Source organism: Pituophis catenifer, unplaced genomic scaffold, assembly GCF_029215685.1.
Source record: "Pituophis catenifer annectens isolate HBS135680 unplaced genomic scaffold, rPitCat1.0.hap2 SCAF_3, whole genome shotgun sequence".
NCBI lineage: Eukaryota > Metazoa > Chordata > Lepidosauria > Squamata > Colubridae > Pituophis > Pituophis catenifer.
Window position 1 is genome coordinate 109,510,213 of NW_027256883.1, and position 21,251 is coordinate 109,531,463.

Consider the following 21,251-nt stretch of genomic DNA (forward strand, 5'->3'; position numbering starts at 1 on the left):
GATGATTACAACATGCGCCCATAGTGGGCAGGCTCCACTATGGTCATATCTCAAGGGCTACCTTACTACAACCCTATTGTAATTTACCTAGATTTATCATTAAACTGATGAGATTTAAATTTTTTACAGTAGTAATAGATCTATTACTACTACTGTGGAAGTGTCAATTACTGGTATACCCAAGGCTTCCACTGTGACGTGCAACAATTGGATATACATCATTCAATCAGTTTAAATGACAATATCCTTGCATATCTTATATTTCTTATATAAAAGACTAAAATTGATACAGTCATTAAAGAATAAATTCCAAAGGAGATGGTCATTGCTTACCTACACAACTTCTCCAAGCTTCTCTTGAAGCTTGAACAGAGATCTATGCTAGAAAAGGGGCATATCAGGCACAAGAAGTGTTACATTAAATTAGTGGCACAGATTATAGTGGCAATACTGTGTTGGCATTATCATAAATATTTCATGAGAAATAATGTTGTAGATGAGTAGATTAGTTTCAGAGAAAAAGAGGAGGTAACATAATAAGTGAGCGTGGGGGACAATTTACATGTGGCACTTAAAGCAGATAGGGTTACCAGACCTGGGCTTATACCGCTTGGGTAAAATCCATTGACAGCCAAGTCTTTTGTATCTCTTTGCTGACATTTAATTTTGGATTAGATTTCTGCAGCCCAAATGGGGAAAACCTACTGAATCAAACAAGGGAAATTTCTAATTTTTTAGAATAGAACCTATAATTGTCATTCAGAGTTCTTTCCACTCTTAACAGTATAAAAATTAGCACAATATTTTTACTTTATACTTTTGAAGTTACATTTTATGCAAAAAGATATTATAAGTACAATATCAAAATCAATTATTTGGCTAGTTGACTTAGCATACTGTTCTTCAGGGCAATATGGTAATTCATAGCATATTAATATATACTCCATTAATGCATTGCAAGGCCATTCTCACATGTTTAACCCAGGCAATTGCAAATCCAATTCCTTTAGCAATGGTTTTCACAGTACACACTCCTGACAAGAATTCTACTTGGGGAATACAGATACTCTTATCTATATATAGATTATAGATACTCTTATTTTTTACCATATGACTGGGTGGAATTTGTGTAAGCTCCTGGATGATAAGTGTGTTTGCAGAAATTACTGACTGGGCCAACAGTTCCCCCTTTGAACTTCTACAATACAATAATCCTAAATAGGTTATGGGAGCAGAACCTCAGTTTGTGTGTGTGACAGAGATGAATTAGATCATGAAATCTTGAGTGCAGAGAGAAGGAAAGCATCTGGCAGTCCTTGGCATGTTATGCAGACACAACTCTTGTGAGAATAGAGGGGTTTTTACACATGTGGTTGTCTTATTATTTAAGACAATGCACACTTGATTATGTTTTTATTTTTGAGCCAATTACTCCCCCGTGGTCAGAAAAATAACACAACAAATCATTTTCTTCTTTAATTAGTAAGTAGTAGAAATTTGGACACAAAATGTAATGAAACACAATTTATTAAAATAAATTTATTTTTAAATAAAAAGGTTGTGGGTTTCTTTTAATTATCTCTAGAGTAACTCTAGAATGCAAGTCTAAAAATAAAGAACAGAATGCATATTGGTAACAAGTCACCCCATCACTTAATCTAAGCACAGAGTAATAGATTTTTAACAAAAATGCAAAAATATATTTGCAATTGCCTTGACCAAGAGATTTATTATTCCCTTGTCATAATACATTGTTCCAAGATTGTAGGGTTCCCTCCCCCACCAAATTTTTCATCCTGTTGATTGATATGATATTGGTGTTTATTTTTCTACTACTTGTGCAATACTAATGTCTCATCTTTCTGATCTTCAGCCTACCCCATTCCCCAATTTGGTACATCTAAAGCTGTCGGCATAGCTGGAAGTCCTAAAAACCTAACCCTTTAAAGAATGAAAGTAGAGATTATTGGTATGGCAAGCAATGTGTAAAACCTATAAAATTCTGACTAGTTCAGACATGGAGAAGAATGTGAGACATTTGTTAATAAAACAATTTCTTGTGTGCCCAAATGTTCAGACCAAAGGCCCAACTGACTCAGCAATTTTCTTCCAAAACTAGCAAATAATCACTAGTCATAGTCTTCTCCTTCTTTTAAAAATAACCCAATTTCTTTTAAAAATAACCCAATTCAATACCTTGGCTTACATATCAGTGCAATCAGATTGTATAAGTAAATGTGTATGGTAATATATGATATATACCTTCATGTATACAGCAGAGTTTGCTTACTTACTTTCTTACTTGCTAGTGCACACAAGCTTTCAGTGCAAGCTATGCTAGGCAAAGCAAAAGTTCTAGTTTTAATTCTGCATCCTAAGGGCACAAGTGCCTATTTGTAGAATACAATTTGCTACTGAGTTCATGTAAGCATATACCTTTGGTGTACACTGAAATAATATGCATTCAGTGGATGCACACTATTCATTCTGCGTTGGTGTAATGTTGCAGCTTGCATATATCCAACTTGAAAATACAGCTACATTCCTAAACTTAAAAATTAACTTCCTTCATGTGGAAGTAAGATAGAATGGCATGTTCTCAGCTTTATGACTTGGAGCTGAACACATTATGAGATAGCAATAGGAATATTCCTGTATACGAAAGGAAAGTAACTCTTGTCCGTCTGCATTCCTCTAAACCAACAATGATGGTCTTTTTGCCAGCAGGAGCACTTTGGGCTGGGCTGAAATCCACAGATCTTCTTCTTTCTTTTTCTTCTTCTTCATAATATTATGTCTTCTTTTCCCTTGGATTGGACTACTGCTGCTGTGGCTATTTTTGTTCCTTTGCTGCTGGCCACAAAAACAACAATGGCAACAGATGAAAATTCCAACAAGGAGGACAAGAACAGGTAACCCCATTAATACAGCAAGACAGATTGTGTTATAGATGCCCTCCTGATGTTTTAAGCAGATAAAAGACCAGATGGAATGAAAAAAATTACTGATCTGCTCCATGGCAACTTTTGCAGACTGGAAACAGGTCTGATAGAATATTAAAGTTTCTTTCCTTGACCTTTGCCGCTGTCCTAAATGGGAACTCTTTGTGGATTTTGTCTTTGAAGTTATGCAAACATCTTCAGTTTTTCAATTTCTGCAAAGGTAGAAGATGAAACATAAAAATGGGACAAATGAGTAAGGGAAAATGTTTCAGTTAATGCACCTGCTGGTAAAGACAAAATATGTTGTGATCCAAATTATATATTTGCCAAAGACCTTAAGAAAGGATATACAGCTTTTCCATATTATTCTCTCAATATTCTAATGAATTAGGTTAGAAGAGATGGATCAAGTTACTTACAGCTGAATGTGAACCCAGCCACCCTTGAACCCACGCTGCCTCCATTCAACATTCTAGCCATCATATTATTAACGAAATGTTTGTGAGGATGATAGAAAAGTTGAACTGGAAGTTATGAAATTCTATAGGAAATACCCTCATAATTACATCACCATTAAATTCAGATTAAAATGTCACAGATCAGGCTATATTTTTCCATGATAATAGCTAAAAACTTTCTTTGCATGACATAGAGTTACGAGAGAACTCTAATAACCGTGGCAGAATTACAAATCAGGAAAATCCTAATTCAAAGATCATCCCTATATAAACTTGGGGCTATCTCAGTCATTTACTGCCACTCTACTTCAATTCCTCCATCTGCAATATGAGTCTAACAACACTGCTCTAAACTATCCTAACATATACATTAAGTGTTTGGTACAACCTGACATGATCAATAAAAGATAAATGGTAGGATTAAATAATCAGACATAGAGCTGAAAGTAGATCTACAGAGACAATAAGCATTATAAGCAATAGGAAGAACTGAGTGACTAGGTTAAGGGCAGATAATCCAGAAGAAAAATCTTTCAAGTGAAGGTTGAATGAAAAGAAGGGCCCCTTCCTCTATAATTCTGCTTTAAATAGCAACATTTTAAAAAATTAATCTAGAAAGAATTCCACACTTTTTCTATTCAATCAGATCTTGCCAGACCATTCCATTTCAGATGTCCATGAAGATATTTCGTTTATTTTGGAAAAAGTTACATGATAAAGCCCGGACTACGTGGTAAAATTCAACTTTGCAATTGCCTTTTGTGTGTCTTTAGATGCAGCACCTTAAATTGCCATGCTGCAGCAGAAGTTCTTTTTTGTGCTTCTGAACTCTTAATTGCTGTTTCAAGTAACAGATCTGGAACACATGGAAATGACCTCCTCAAACAGACAAAGTATAGAGTTTTTTCATGATGGTTTTAAGAAGTTCATTCACTGTTGGCAGATGATGTGTGATAAATGGTGATGATTATGTGGAGAAATAAATATAGGTAACAAAAGTGTTCATTGAAAGATTATTTTCCTTTTTCATATATTAAAATATCTCTATTTAAAATAAAGTTGTGGAGGCAGAGGCATTTCTTTTGATTTGGCTCTTGTTTGTCAATATCAAATCAATAGTCAATATCAATCTGGCACATCATCATCAGATCTACAGAGGTGAAAGACTGAAATGGATAGATAAGCAGCTGGCATAAACATTCAGTAGTTTCAATTTACTCTAGAAAAAAATCAGTTATGGAGGAATGCTGAAATTGATGTTCTGTTGCTAGTTCATCAATTTTTCTTTTTAAAATGGCAGTATGTTTAAAGATGGCAACTCTGGATTATTTTTAATTTGTAGAATGGTGCAACAAAAAAGGCCTTGCTGCCATCTGAGATACTTCACCTACCTGTATCTAAGGTGATTCTAAATCAAACTCCTGGATCTACTGATGATACTGATTTGTGTCATTGTCAGCAAACAAGTCTCTGATTTTACATATCTTTTTTATCACTCCGTTCAGGACACAAGAATATTTTTCCTCTAACCTTCATTGACAGTCCAACCTCAGTGATGATGTCAGTCTTGTGACAGATGATGATCTTCCTGATAGTCCAGTACCAGCTTATCAGAAACTTAGTTGCAGTATTTACATAGGTATCATGGGCAGTGCTGTTATAACCCACCAGAATTAAGATTTAAATTTGCTAAAAATGAGCTAGTTTAGAACAGCAAGTCCATGCTATTCTCAATGTTGACAGTTAAGGTGATAATCAAATGTTTTGTTAAAAGGATCTAAAGACAGGAGATGGTTTAACCATCAAGTGATGCCTGGTACAATTTAGAAAAGTGGTATCTTCCAGGTAGTAGAAAGGAGCTGAGAAACAGTTGAAATCTGCTGTTCTTGAAGAAAATATCTGGGGTCTACTTCAAGGTTAGTGGCCTTATTGTCTGCCAAAGGAACAATAATTACTTCAATTGTGCTTTGTTTAATTCCCCTCAAACTATTAGCTGCATTGGAGATGCTCACAATGAAAAGGAGGAGGGGAGTTACCATAATTACTCAGCCTCAGAGATGGCAGCTGTTCCATGATTTAACTTTTTTGGACATGCCTCATATAAGCCAGGCTGAAGTATGAAAGGAAGGTTTATTTGTCTGTAGTTCTTGAAATAATATAACAAAAATTTGGCATGCAAGAGTAAAATGGGCCACAATTTACAATTTAGAAAAAGTGGGTTTCCTCTCTCAGGAGAATTGAACCTTCCTTGATTAATGTTTAATATATGCAGTTCTACACACCAGTAACTTGAGATGTGCAAAAAGAAGGCAGAATAGGCTTGGAAATGATAAATTATGGAATAAGGGAAGCTTTCCCTTCTTTTCTCTTTTTAGAGTATGGTCTGATTTATAAGAAATAGGGAGCAAAATACACCAGTGTTTCTTTAGCCTCCCAACTGCAGCCAAATAGAGCCACTAACTCCACAATAGATTGGTGGATCTAGTGAATCAAACTATGCTTTTAGAGTCTTCTTGCTTTCGGCAGTCTTATTGCTTTTAAATTTGAAATTTAATTTATTTGCCTACTGCTCTAAGAACAACATTTTATTCTGTCACCATTTCCATCCCCCCTTTTAAAAAGCAGAGTAAATCCTAAAAACTCTGGAAAAGCACCTTCAGGAAGAGGAAAAATATGTATACTAATAGTTCTCAAGACAGTATTATGTACAGCCAGCTTCCCCTGCAAAATATACAGGATGGTTTTCTGCATGCTCAAGCTGAAAAACAAAATTGTATGTCAGGAAAAAGTGCCTCCTCAAGCCTCAAATGAAAAACATCTGTATATCTCTATAGTCTGTTGCTTTCATGCTTTATAGTCATTGGCCATGTAAACTGGAATTCTGGATACTAGTCCCATACCTTTGGAGGACTTTAGTTTTTGTTATAGGGTCAGGCAGAATTGTGGAGAACAAAAGTGTTAAAAAATAAAATGGTATTTGCTCCGGTAAATAGCTAGCTACTGCTAGAAAAAAAATACAGGGATAAATAGATCACAGTTTAATCTAGTAAGACTACTATAATGTTATCAATAACAGTAGGTATGAATGATGATCCTTCCCCCAATTGCCATAATTGAAATTACAATATTTTACACACATATCAAAGAAAACAACAAAAGAGCAAGCTCTGAAAAATATATTACAGAAATGTTGATGTCCAAACGTTTCGACTTTTACTCAATCTATAACCTAGAAAAAGACCATATTTTTTCTATAGTTTCACAAATATTCCATGTATTTACTTTGCTCTACTTTGGCATTTGTTTAAGAATTTATAAAATTGATCTTACACATAGTACATTTTGGCTATAATTTTGGTTTGATTCTTTTCCCCTCCTTAAAGAACACAATTTGAGGAGTATAATAATAATAATAATAATAATAATAATAATAATAATAATAATAATAATAGCAAAATTTCACAAACTGACTACCTACAACACCATGACCGTGTTGCTAAGATCATTCACTGGAAATTGTGCCAGAAGTTTGGATTTGAGTACAGCAAAAACCACTGGGAACATCAGATTGAGAAAGTTTTAGAGAATGAGAAACTCAAGATCTTGTGGGACTTTAGGATTCAGACTGACAGGCACTTGGTCCACAACACACCTGACATAACAATAGTTGAAAAGAAAAAAGTATGGTTCATTGACATTGCAATACCTGGTGACGCACGAATTGAAGATAAGCAGCAAGAAAAAATCACAAAGTACCGGGACTTACAAATTGAAGTTGAGCGACTGTGGAAAAAGAAATCGTGTGTTGTCCCGATTGTAATTGGAGCCCTTGGAGCAATACCCAAAGTGCTACCCCGCTATTTAGAAATTCTAAAATTGCCGGACTTGAACATTTTGACTCTACAAAAAACCACCTTACTCGGAACAGCTTACATCCTCCGATGATACATTAACAGTTCCTAGGTCCTTGGTTAGGACTCGAGCTGCTGAGCTATTAACCAGCCTCAAAGGCTGTGAATCTCACTAAAGATTAACTAATAATAATAATAATAATAATAATAATAATAATAATAATAATAATTTTATTTCTATACCGCCCATTCTCCTGAAGGACTCAGGGCGGTGTACAGCCAGAATTAAAATACAAATATACAAATATACAATATCATAGTTAAAATTAATTAAAATCATTTAATGAGCAAATAAAGAATAAAAATTATAGCACTTAGATTTATATACCGCTTCATAGTGCTTTACAGCTCTGTCTAAGCGGTTTACAGTGTCAGCATATTGCCCCCAACAATCTGGGTCCTCATATATATCTTCATATATATATTTGCTTACTCAAAGGATTGTTTAATATTATTAGTGGAATACCTATAGCAATATGAAACTTGATCCTCTTAACATTTGCTATAAATAGCAGAGTTCAATATTATTGAAAGATTAAATATCTAAGAATTTATTTGACAAAAATTATAAAGATATTTGTAGAAGTAACTATTCATAAATTTGGAAGAATATAGTAGTAAACATGCCAAGGTGGAGAAAGCTGGAATTATCTTGGTCAGGAAGAATTGTTGTATTAAGAACTGCAAGAATTAAAATGAATATTCTACCGTGACTTAACCTTTTGTTCCAAATAATTCCAATAAATATTGAAAACAATGTATTATTTGATTAACATAATCAAGTAACATACTAAAGAAATTCAGACAAGGTGAATGGTAGAAAAAGTGGTTTTCCCTCAAGCCTCCTTATGCATATAACTTTCAACACCTGAACAGTAAATCGGTGTTTAAAATGTCAGCCAATCCCTGCTCTGAATTTATATTTTCCAATAATACTGTACTGCATCCTCCTAGGGCCGTGATGGCGAACCTATGGCATGCGTGCCACAGGTGGCACGCCGCACGCGGAGCCATATTAGTGAGCAGGCCAGCTCAGCTCTGGGGCGCATGCGCGTGCCGGCCAGCTGATTTTCGGGCATTCTGGGCCCACCATAAGTAGGGAAACAGGCTGTTTCCTGCCTCTGGAGGGCCTGGGGGCGGGGTGGGGAAGGCCCGTTTTTCTTTCTTACCTGGCTCCAGATCCTCTCTGTGTATCTGGGAACGGCGAAAACAGCCTTTCCCACTCCCTTGGAGGCCCTACGGAGGCTCAAAGGGCCCATTTTCCCACTCCCGGTGAGACAGGAAGTGACCTTTTTTCCTGTCCCCAGCATCCAGAGACTCCTAGAGAGGCTCCTAGAGACTCCTAGAGAGGTTCTGGAGGCTGGGGACAGCAAAAAATGTCACTTCCTGTCCCACCGGGAATTGGGAAATGGGCCTTTTCAGCCTCTGTAGGGCCTCCAAGGGAGTGGGAAAGGCTGCTTTTGCTGTTCCCAGATACACAGAGAGGATCTGGAACCAGGTAAGAAAGAAAAACGGGCCTACCAGGCCATCATGTGCCAGGAGCGGGGGGGGAGGGGGTTGCGCACACATGCACGTGGGCACGTGCACGCGCGACCCTCCCCCACCCCCCCCTGTCCTGGCACGCGATGGCAAAAAGGTTAGCCATCACTGTCCTAGGGGATGTTCTCTTTCCATTTCCAGGACAGGCAAGACGGGTTCTTAAAATTCTGCAATTAAATTATTTATGTGCTCAGTCTTTCTACTACCCAGTTGCTTGAAAAATAGGTTTGCCAGTTTTTATTTTTAAAAAATATTGGCACTTTCAGACTATCCCCAAGCAGCCTATATAAAATGTTTTTTCCTGTACATGCTTTTTTGTTCTTTTAATTTGGGAGTGGCTTCCATTTTTTCATTTTGGCTAGTTTATTTGGTCATTAACCATTCTGACATTTTCTTGGACTTAATATTATTTATACATTTGTATGTAAATGTAAAAAAGTGCCTCAGGGGACACTTCTATAATTGTTAGGGGTAAATACAGGGAAGAGGTCTAAAGTCAAGATGGCAGCCATAATCTTGTGATCTATAACTGCCCATTTTTAGGAGTGTCACCTTGACTTTTTTTGTTCTTGCCTCCCAAATAATTTCAGTTTTAAACCTGAGGGATCCTTATAGAATTCCCAAGCCTCCAAATATTTTGGAGAGCTTTGTCTGTCTTGATCAAACCATTTAACTATTCCTCTTGTTATTTTTTTGACATTTCTTTTTTCTTTTGTGTGAAGTACACTATAAAATGTTTTACCCAGTGGTGGGTTCCTCCCAGTCCGGTCCGGTTCGGCCGAGCTGGTAGTGGTGACGATATGACGTCATCGAACCAGTTCTCCCCCCACGCCCTCCCATCCCCCCACCGACCCACGTTATTCTTACCTTTTATTTGGTCCCACCCCCAATCTATTGCTGCTTCCTGAGTCCCAGCTGATGACTAGAGGGAAAAAAACTGTTTAAACTCTTGCTGCGGGGCTTCAAAGGGCCGTCCTACAGCTGATCAGTGTTAAAAGCAAACAAATGAGTCAGGTCATAAGTGTGAGGACTGGTCGTAAGTGCGAGGACCTTCCAGAAATGACTGACCAGTTAGCCACGCCCACCTAGTCACATGACCTCCAAGCCACATCCACAAAATAAGCCACGTCCACAGAACCGGTAGTAAAAAAATTTAGAACCCACCCCTGGTTTTACCTTGACTAAATTACTTAAACTGTAACTTTAAATTGAACTAAAAACTGAAGATAAATTGCGCTAAATTATAAATCTAAGATTAAACCAGGCATTAAGTTGTCTTATCTACTATAACTGGACTGTAAAGCATTGTTCAGATGTATCAAGTAAATAAGTAGGTACTATTTATTTTCTCCTTTCAGAGGTAATTCACAGGCTAAACTGCTTTCTCTGTTTCTCAATAATATAGGATGTGTTGTTCCCCCTTCTTTGTTTTTTATAGTCTGAGGAATATAGAAAACAAATCTCGTCCTTAGAGAAATCAGAATAGGTATTGAGATAGGGCATCAGCCTAATACTATCATTAGAAATAAATTATGAATCACATTAGATCAAATATATTGTTATGCTGTTCAAATATGCTGTTCAAATATGAATTGTGCTTATTTCATCTCCTTCCTGCCTCAATGAAAAATGCTCAGGTCAAAGGCTAGGAAAAATAGGACTGTCCTACTTTTCTTTTGATCCCCCTTGCTCTTCTGAATCCTGCCTCCCCATTCCTCAAAACCCCACCTATCTGTCAGGAGGGCAATCAGTAGAACTGCAAAATAAGCACATTCTTATACAGAATGGAAGTCCGATTGACATACAATAGTAATATAAGGATCACAAGAAGCAAGAAGTTAATAATGTTGAAGAGAAAATATTAAAAAATAAAAATCAGATAGATAATATTATAGAAATTTCTGGGAATGTAAAAAGAGTAGAGAGGAAAAGAAGAAAATTCCCCCTAAAAAAGAAACAGTTAAAAGGGAAAAAGGGAAATATCTGGGAGAGACAAGAGAAAATCTTGGTGAGGGATGCTCAAAAAGTACAACAAAAAAAGATAAAAGGAAGCCAGAAGATGAAATGTAACATATATAAAAAGAAAAAAAAAAGAGAATTGAGAAGTTAGAGCGAGATAAAGGGTCGAGCAAAAAACTATTAGAAAATGGGAAAAGATTGAGAGATGATAGTTAAAGATGAATGACGATGAGGTAAATATTAGTAAATATATATAATAAGGTAGATTAATGAATGGGAATGGGAAAGTAGACAAAATAACAAATAGTGGTTTTGATAGTATTGAATTTAAATTGTTATTGTATCGGTAAGAGAGAAGAATTATAGGATATACTGTGATGTTATTTAGGTGAAAGCATTGAATATGAAATGATAAAGAAGTATGTAAAAAGAATAATATGCCAGAAGTTGAAATAATAAGATATGGTGAAAAATTACTATAAATGATTATATCAAAAAGATGAGTGAATAGCATTTGTTTATATTAAATCTCAGCAGACATAAATGTGAAAATAAGTAATTTGATAACATTATTAATTTTGATAACAATGTAAATTAAGATGAATATTTAAAATTCAATTGTAAAGAAAATAACAATGTTGAAATCATGTAAGCGATTATTATTGTAAAAAAGAATGAATAGAACTTGTTTGTGATAAATCTCAGCAGATGGAAATGTGGAAATAAGTACTTTAACAACATTATTAATTTTGATAATAATGTAAATTAAGATGAATAATTCAAATGTTAATGATTGGGAAAAAGGAATTAGAGACAATACTTCCGGAAAAGAAGAAAGATGGTAAATAACTGGAATAATTGAAACTCAGCAGCTAGAGTCAATACAAAACAGATTGATGATATATTTCCCACATGTTAGTGCTTTAATACCTTTTTGATGGGAAATAAAGGATTTATTAACCCTGATAATTAAAGCAGACAAATGTGGCCTTTGGCTTGCAAAGTGCTATATTCAACCTTTTAAGGGAACTGAAAGTCCCAAAGTAGGTGTCACTATACCATATATGTGGGTTAGAAATGGTTTGGAGGTTTCTTTGGTTTTTGAACAACAGTGTGGTCAGCCATATAGCTTCCATGTGTTTTTCACTATTTAGGATACAAATTCCATCAAAACAGCTAATGAGCAACACAAAAATCACAACAAATCGTTTTTTAAAAAATTCATTCTAGGAAGTTCCTTTAGGGACAATTGTTGGTAGCAATCAGGAGAGGGGGGAAGAGCCTAGCATAGCCAATGTTAGCCTAAATCACTGGCCTGATCATCCTGTTCTGCAACTGGATGTTACTTGAGGTCATTAAGAACTGCATGACTATCTAAATAGACAAAGGAAGCCTCATCACAGCCACTCAATACTACCCCCCCCCCCCAATGCAGCTGGAAATCAAGGCATAGAGAACATGTGAGTTTCTTGAGGTTGCTCAGGAAGTTTTAGGCAAAGCCAAGAACGGAACCTCTTCCCGTTGTGTCTTGAATGTTTTCTTTGCCTGAAGCACAACAGCCTCCTTCTCTAACCTAAATTGCTTCTTCAGCTCATTCGGAAATGCCAAAGGAAAAATAAAGTGGGGGTAGAGAAGTCCTTATGTTATGATCACTTGCCAAGACAAAACAAGTTTAGAAACTGTTGCTTAGAAGGGAAAGTTTGGAAAATCGTTCAAAGAATATGGAGAATGAGCATAGGGGCTTTTCATTCTGACTTCCTTCTAGTTATCCTTGTTCAGCCAAATGTTAGCTTTGTTCTATTTCTTTCCTCTCACCTGATACCTCACAGCCAAACATTTAAATCTTTTTTAATTAAGGAAATATTCTGACCAATATTTCTCACAGTTGGATTACAGCATGTATTTACTCACCTAGTAGATCTGATGTGTCAATCACCTTATTAATGATAATGATTGTATTCTTTACAATAAAAAAAAAATATAGAATTGTATTATACAGGTACAAACATTTTTTTTTATTCTGAATCTGTAAACAACTGCCCATAAACAGTAATTATTAATTTCAATTTGTTCCATGTAAACTATCATATTATTGGGTAATAGGGTAGAACTCTCTGAGATACATAGATCAACAACTTTCTAGGCACACCCTGAATAGAAGAAGTGAAACCTTGAAAAATTGCTCTCAAGAACCAACCCCTCCAGATGATCCAGAATAATACAATGAACTGTGATACTAAAAACCAATGAAAGATCTGGGGAAAATAACAATTATATACTCCCCTCTTCTAATTTCCAGCATAAGTCTTAAATTAGCTCAAGCTGTCTCAGGAGTGTATCCAGGATGAAACTCCAGGATGAAATTGAAATGGCTCCAGATAATCAATTTTATTTAAATGCATCTACAGCAGCAAAGCTATCGGGATAACCTTATCCAGAATGGAACATTTCAAATAGGTATAATTATAGAAGACTTCCATGTTCAGACACACCACTCTCCCCACCCTCCACAAAAAAAAAAAAGCCTTATAACTGACTACTTTAAACAGGAAAGACCACATTCTAAACTCAACTCTGTTCATTTACTTTAATCTAAGGCCAGATCAATCTGGCCAATTTTCCTTTTGGTGGCCTTCATCTTCTAATATAACCTGCATCCTCAATATTAAGCTGAAAATAATTCATATAAACATGACAGTTTGTCCAAGTTAGTTCCCTATAATTTGCCCCAGCAGTAGAATTCAAGTCAGGTGAATCCAGTCAACTTTGTTCAAAAAGTTTGATAAAAGTGCTCATATCAAGTTACTTATTTGTTCCTATTTCAATCCTGCAACATATTTTTTTATTTTCCATACTGTAGAATCATCAATCAACTCTGAGTTGCATAGTCTTGCTACGCATAAAGAATTTAAAACACCATAAATGGTAAACAATCGGCAATATTACATGATAATGTATTTCTGTGCCAAAGAATATTTATTTTGTAATACTGTTCATTGTTTGGCTGTTTTTGGTACAGATGTTGCACAGTTTAGAAAATTAATGCCATGCTGTCCAGTAGTGGGTTTCAATTTTGGTTGCTACCGGTTCGCTCGTGGGCGCTCACTCGCTTGTGCGACACTTCTACGCATGCGCAGAAGCTTCTGTGCATGCACAGAGACGTCCGAGTGGGTAGGCGGAGCCTCCTGCCGTCACCGCCGCTATCGGTTGGCCCGCTCTGGGGTGAACCGGTAGCAACCCACCACTGATGCTGCCACGTGTGTATACAAGGAAGTGACTGTTTTCACTGCATCTACTCCCATGAAGTAGGATTTCTCATGCATCTCAAAAAATCCTTCATAGTATATCCAACTTATGTTCAAGAATTCCTCCTCTTGCAATCTAGCCTTCTACTTACCTGATTTTTGTACTAGTAACCTGAGAAACCAAGGTGCTGATTTAGGTGGAAGTTGATATTTCAGGGTGACAATGATAGCTGCCAGCTATGTCCATGTTCATGCCCAGGAACAGGTAGGGGAGTTTATTGCCCCAAATTGTTATGTTTTGTTCCTAATACTCCAGTTTTTTCTTGGCCCAGAATTGTACAATGATCTAAGTTGTTTTATATGTTTGGCAAAATAAAATTGCATAGCTTGCATAACTTATTCTGCTCATGGAATTTGAGAACTACCTGTTATCTCTTCCAAAAATCTGCTACAATCTCCAAGCTCTGCCTCCTGAAAACTTACAATTTCCAATTTCTGAACTGCTCATGATGATTTATGTTGCATATTTCCACCAACAAAGAAGTAAACTATGTATGCGGGAATTCACTTGTGCCAGAGGAAATGCAGGGCAGAGAATTGAATAAGCCCTGGTTTTAGTTAAACCCAGGTGTTGTCAAGTTTGGAGAAGTGATCTAGTCACAGTGGCAAGATTTGAATATAATTGGATATGCCTGAATGATTTTTTTCACCCAATGGTAGATGTCTCCTGAGACCAATAGGTCCTCCTCAACCGTCCTATTTGAGCTTGTAGTTTTTCAACTTTTCTTAAATTGTGTTCATGGGTATCGTTTCTCACACAGAAATGATCAAATCTACACTATAACATTGAATTTGCCAAGGATTAGAAGGGCCTTGCCTTTATTATGTTTTTGACCTTGGTGGGATTTGTACATTTTAGCTTTTTTAAAAATGTGGATTTAACCCATGAGCAGTCTGCAAAGGGTTTGATCTGCTTGATTTTCCTTTTAACTTCTTTTTTATTTATCTCATTTTAGAAAATTACCAAGCCAACTGGCATCCAAAGAATCTATTTATATAAAGGATGCATAACTGTGGCTGATCATGTTTTAAATACTCTGGCTTCAACTATAAATATTTTCTTTTTAAGTATTCCCTGTTTTAGATCTATTGGAATGTATCTAAATAGGGATGGGCAATAGGTGGTACCTGACCAAGTTTATGTAGCTTTTGCTTAATTTCAAAATCCTTGTAAGAAAATAGTTTAGATTTCTGATAAAAAAGTTGTTTGTCACTTTCCTGTACGTAGTTTAGGAGGGAACAAGCTATTTGGGGAAAAAATATTTTTTTTAAAAAATGAGGGTCCCAACACATTTTTGGCTTTAACTCAGGCATTAAAATCATTTATATCAAGCATATCCAGCAATTTAGGTCCTGCACTTAGGCAGGGAAAACCAAATGCACAGGTACAGAATAGGCAGTATCTGGCTCAACAATTGTGCTGGTGAGAGGGTATCTGCTGGACCATCGCTTAATTATGAGCTTGCAGTGTGCTACGGCTGCCAAAAAAGCCAACACAGTCCTCCAATACTTGAAGGGCTGTCATGGGGAAGAGGGGTCAATTTATTCTCCAAAGCATGACAAGAAGCAATGGTTGGAAGCTCATCAAAGGAAGACCCAAGCTGGAACTAAGGAGACATTCCTTAACAGTGAGAACAATTATTCAGTGGAACAGCTTGATTCCCGGAAATGTGGGTGCTCTATTGGTGGAGAAAAAGACTGGACAACTATTTGTCCAGGATGAATAAGGTCTCCTGCCTTGGGCAAGGGGTTGAAGTAGAAGACTTCCAAGGTCCCTTCCAGGCCTATAATTCTATTCCTATTTTTCTATTTCTGTTGCTTCCTTCAGCCCATCAGAAGCTGAAAAAGTTTGCAACAGAAAAAAAAAAAGCCAGCTCATCTTGAATCTAAATAATTAACTGACCTCCAAAACAGCTACCAGTAAAAGTTGACAAAATACCACTTGCTTCAGAATCTTGTTTAAACAATGGAAAACTGAAATACAGTGATAATTTCCCAAAGCTAATGTTTAATATTTATCTTTCAGAAAGGTGTTTTTATCATTGTTTTGTTGGAAAGGATTACAGCTTACACCCTTCATTGAATTATTTATCATGGCTGACTGCCATAAAGCAAACAAACTCTATAGCCAAGCTTCTAAGGGGTAGACACTTGGTCTTGCCTCTGCAAATTAGTAATCTACTTAATAAAGTATTAGCTTTAATGGCAGAGAACTATCCTAAACCTCTAGGTTATTGACCAATATTTTCAACCACAGGTACAGAATGTGTGGATAATCGTTATGTTTCCAGCAGGGCACGAATCAAGATGTTTTATAGAAGAGTATCCAGAAAACATGATCCCTTAATTTTATGCATAAGATTGGACCTGAATTCATACTTCATACTGTAGGCAAGCCAGAGCTTACAGTAGTGATACTTGGTAGGGGCAGATAATTACATCTTAGGAGATAGACTGAACTAAAAAGCAGAGCTAAGATAATAAACCTTATCAAAACAAAAAAATGTTTTCCAACTCCTTGTCTGTCAATCTTAGGACCCTACAATCAATCAATTCGAGATAGCATGATTTCATTTCCAAATGCCTTTCTGAAGAGCCATGTGATTATTGTTCTCCAAAAATTCAATAACAAGGAGATGGTTTTGTTTCCTGGGGGGTTGTGGGTTGAGGGGAGAAACTGTTCAAAAGGAACATATTCTAAAATGTGGGTGCATTTTATTTGCATTTGAATGTCTAGTTTGACTCTTGCTTCTCTCTTTAAAGAAGAATGGCTTGAGATAAGATTGAGTGTGTTAAAAGGATATGGTTCAAAAAAGGGCAAAGTTAACAGAAGACCAACAGCAGCCTTTATGAAAGATTTTAAAACATGCATTTGCTTCCAAGGCTAAACACAAATAGAACAGTTTGTTAAAAAGAACTGTAACTAGAGAAATATAAAATCCAATATCAAGGTCCTATATCAGTGATGGCTAACCTTTTTGCCATCATGTGCCAGGAAGGGGGGGCAGGGGAGGTTCATGCGCATGCGTGCCCACACCCATAATTCTATGCGCCCTGCCCTGTACATGTGTATGCAAACACAAACACCCCACAATGGCCCGGTAGGCCCATTTTTCTTTGTTACCTGGCTCCAGATCCTCTTTATGCATCTGGGAATATGAAAACAGCCTTTCCCACTCCCTTGGAGGCCTGAAAGGGCCCATTTTCCAACTCTCGGTGGGACAGGAAGTGACTTTTTTGCTGTCCCCAGCCTCCAGAGCCTCTCTAGGAGTCTCTGGAGGCTGGGGACAGCAAAAAATGTCACTTCCTGTCCCACCGAGAGTTGGGAAATGGGCCCTTTCAGGCCTCTGGAGGGCCTCCGAGGGAGTGGGAAAGGCTGTTTTCGCCCTCTGCAGATGCATAGAGAGGATCTGGAACCAGCTAAGAAAGAAAAACGGGCCTTCCCCACCCCCGACAGGCCCTCCGGAGGCAGGAAACAGCCTGTTTCCCTACTTCTGGTGGGCCCAGAAGACCTGAAAATCAGCTGGCTGGCGTGCGCATGCGCGCTAGAGCTGAGCCGACATGCCCACTGATATGGCTGTGCGTGCCACCTGTGGTCCTATATTATCCACTCAATTTGGCATTTCCTTGTAAGCTTCCTTTGCAAGCTTTTTTTAATTCCTAATTTCAACTTTAATTTTCAATGGAATTGTTTACAGTTCTCTGTCCATAATCCAAATTGCAGCAGAAGAAAATGATCATATCCCTCAACAACTTCAGAGCACTCAAAGCCTCAGATCACTGGATGGTTCCTCCCACTTTTCCTTTGGCTTAACCTCAACAAGTGAACTTCATATTCTCCAGGTCCTTTTTGAAGGCTTGGCTGCAGAATTACCCTGACCTTGTCATTATAGCTCCAGAAGATCCAGGCTGACAGGACGTTTAGGTAAGCATGTACCAATAATGTATTACCTTCATTCATTTCTACCATTTGTTCCCTTCCTCCCCACTGATGTGAAAAGCAATAAAAATATTTTGATGGAGCCCTTCCGTTGAACATCCTGGAATATCTCAAACTAAACACTATTGGATTGGATTTCAGATGCCTTTTTAAACATTTAAGAACACTTGAGCTGTCTTATGGCAGCAGCTGAGGAAGAAATTAACCCTATGCCCTCTGCATCTTTTTCCAAATGAATGTTCTACACCTGAAGCTATTAGATCTACCAGGAAAAAGAAGGGGGGAGGGGGAAATAGGAGCAAAAATCTGCATTTTTTCCTAATCACTTTTTTTGGTGCGTGTTTACTAGTTTGGCAGATGACAAAATGAGAGAGTTTCTTCCTGTTCTTAATGGTAAAAAATAAACATTATAACTACTATTGCTCCAGTCAAATTAGCATCTGTATGTTAGTTATGATTATGGGAGGAAACAGAGACTAGGAAATCCAGTTATGAATTATTCATGTGAGCAGAATTGCGGAGCACTGCAGTTTCTTTCTAACTTAATATATAAGGCTGTGCCGGCAGCATCGTGGGGGGGGGGGAGGGGGGTAGTTTTAAAAAAGGTCAGAATAGTAGCCAGGCCACAACTACAAAGTCAAAAACCTGCCCCTTTTTACATGCATTGCACATAAACATAGGTGGAATTATGGCTATGATCTTGACCCTTAAAAGACCTCCCTCACAGAAGCTTCTAGGGTATATATTCTTGGAAAAAGAGTCAGAAGTTGGGCTTCATAGCTGGCCTGCTTGAATAAATAGCAGGGAAATGCTATTCTTATACAACTTCCAACGAATTTCTGAATTAATTTCCAAAGCATGCTGGGTCCTAATTTAAAGCATGTATGTATTTAATGTTTATATAAAAGTTGGTGCATCCAAGCCATGGATGCACGGAAAATTAATAACCAGCCCAATTCCCAGCACAGGGAAATTTGTTGGATTCTCAGATGATCAAGGAAACTTCAACATATTTCCTCTGAATTCTGCATCAGGATGAGTAATTTTCCCTCAGGGAAAATCTGTTGGGAACTGGGCAACAAGATGAACAAATTGATGCAACAGCAATTACAACCAAAGCATAGACCATCCTTTCCTCTATGTTTGCAGAGGAAGGGTAAAATATATCAAGATGATAGCTAGAATCATGAGATCAAAACTCCACCCATTTTTATTGGTGACACAAGGGTTTGAAATCATATAGCCAGAAAGCAAATTTGGTGTACCGTGGTGGTTAAGGCATCAGTATGTTAGAAATTGGGAGACTGGGAGTTCTAGTTCCATTTTAGGTCCAAAACCAGTTGGGTGACTGGAGGCCAGACACATTCTGTAAGCCTTAGGGAGGAGGCAATGGCAAATCACTTCTAAATTCCTGCCAAGAAAATTTAGATACTTTTCCAGGAGTGAACTTGAAGGCATAAACATAACATATCCAAGGACACAGGATACTCGTGTGTATATGTGTGTATACTCAGTGTGCATGATCTGGATGTCTCTTCATCCTATTCACAGTTGCCCAGTTCCTATTCAGTTTGTGCATTTTTAGTTTCTAGAACTCAACAGCATCTCATATCTATCCTGTTGCCACCAAAAAGATTCTGAGTGGAGAATCTGTCACACCTTGCCCAGGTTATCAGAGATAATTTGCATTATAATCTATTACAAATGCAGTGGTGATGAAACAAAAGTAATGATGGTGCTTTTTCATTTATTGCAGGTTTACAAAGAAAATACGTTTCTAGATAAAATGGGGATTTGCAACTAACTAATGCAGGACAAACTGATATTGCTTATAGTATAGGATTAAAAAAGGACCAGTCTCGCTTCCTAACCATGGAAAAACAATACAGTATTTTATTTTATTTTTATATTTTAACCTTGTTTATTGTAGTCACCAAGACAAGTAGACCTTGTTTCAGGATTCCAGGAAAAGCCCTGGAAATGCTTGCTCTTTCTGGGCCTGGCACTGCCTGGCTAAGAGGACTGGAATAGGTCACTCTGCAGCGCACATTGGTTTTCACCCAGAAAATAGTCACAGATGGTCTTCTTTCCTGGTCCTAGCCTTGATATGTCAATATCATTGTTTAAAGCTATAGAACTTATCAAAGTCACAAGAACTGCCTTGCTTAATAGCACTAACAGCTCACCTTGTCCAGCACTTGCTTTCCAACAGCTGCTAAACAAGTGGCTGATAGAAGACCAACAATTGTTGGGGTGAAGGCAAAGTTATCTCTGCTCCGTAGCAAACTGCCTCTGTCCTTGGACGGTGGCTTCTACCAGCTGCTGAAGCGCAGTTGGCAATATTTTTGATTTTTTGAATTAAATCCACTTACGTCAGGGGATCATAGTGACATTGTTTGGTAATTAATTACAAGGAAAGTTACAAGGTTTTCTCCTCCTCCGCTGTCGAGAATCGACAGCCAGTGAGAACTCTCTGCCACCGAGGGCGCGCGGGATTTCCGGGAACCCGAATCCAGCTGTGGGCAGCCCACTAGGCAGGCGAAACCCCAACCGATTCAGGCTTCCAAGCGGCTCGTCTGATCCGAAGGCACGAATTGGCCACGGCCGACTTTTATAAAACGAATTAGTTAGCGTAAATAATGAATTGAGCAATCGGCGTTGTTTCCAAATAAGTACGTTTTAGGAGCGTCTGGCTAGGCGCTTCAGTCGGAATGAACGGGAGAAAGTGCCTAAGAGAGAAAACAGCGGGGGAAGATTGGTCTGTTTGAACCGGCTGGAACTCAGATCAATACGGATTTTAGTTTAGTTTAAGTAGGGCAAAGGAAAGCGGATGAGAACTGAAAGCAAAACTTACCGGCGTCTCCATTTCTCCAGCCGGCTAACAAATTTCTAATCTTCCGGCAAAAAGCAGGGAGGGAAATCTGCTCCGCACACGATGGCCACGGGAGCCTCCGCATTTCCGCGGGCTGTCAGCCGCCTGGGCCTCCACGCCCCTTTCCTTGGTCGTACCTGGGCGGGACCGGGGCTCCTGGGGCGACGCTTCCTCCCCGCCCGGCTCTGGAACCCGTCCCCGAACAGAGCAGCGCCTTTCTCGTGCCTCGCGCGGGGTGGCGTCGCCCCCTTTCAGTCGACCAGGATGCCAGGCTCGTGTGCTCGGCCTCCTGGCATCAGTTTCCCCATTACCCCACGTCCCACCC

General features: G+C 38.0%; 1 protein-coding gene across 1 annotated transcript; it reads right to left on the minus strand.

Moving 5' to 3' along the window:
- Nucleotides 1–1,553: 1,553 nt before the first annotated feature.
- KIAA0040 (KIAA0040 ortholog) lies at nucleotides 1,554–21,049 on the minus strand. Its single transcript, XM_070939225.1, has 2 exons — nucleotides 20,909–21,049; nucleotides 1,554–3,154 (listed from the first exon to the last, which is right to left on the minus strand). Exon 2 carries the CDS (start codon nucleotides 3,016–3,018, stop codon nucleotides 2,695–2,697), a length of 324 nt encoding a protein of 107 aa, XP_070795326.1. The 5' UTR covers nucleotides 3,019–3,154; nucleotides 20,909–21,049; the 3' UTR covers nucleotides 1,554–2,694.
- Nucleotides 21,050–21,251: the final 202 nt, after the last annotated feature.

Bases quoted from the DNA above. Each gene is read 5' to 3' on its own strand.
- KIAA0040 (XM_070939225.1), bottom strand. From the start codon at position 3,018: ATGGAGCAGATCAGTAATTTTTTTCATTCCATCTGGTCTTTTATCTGC.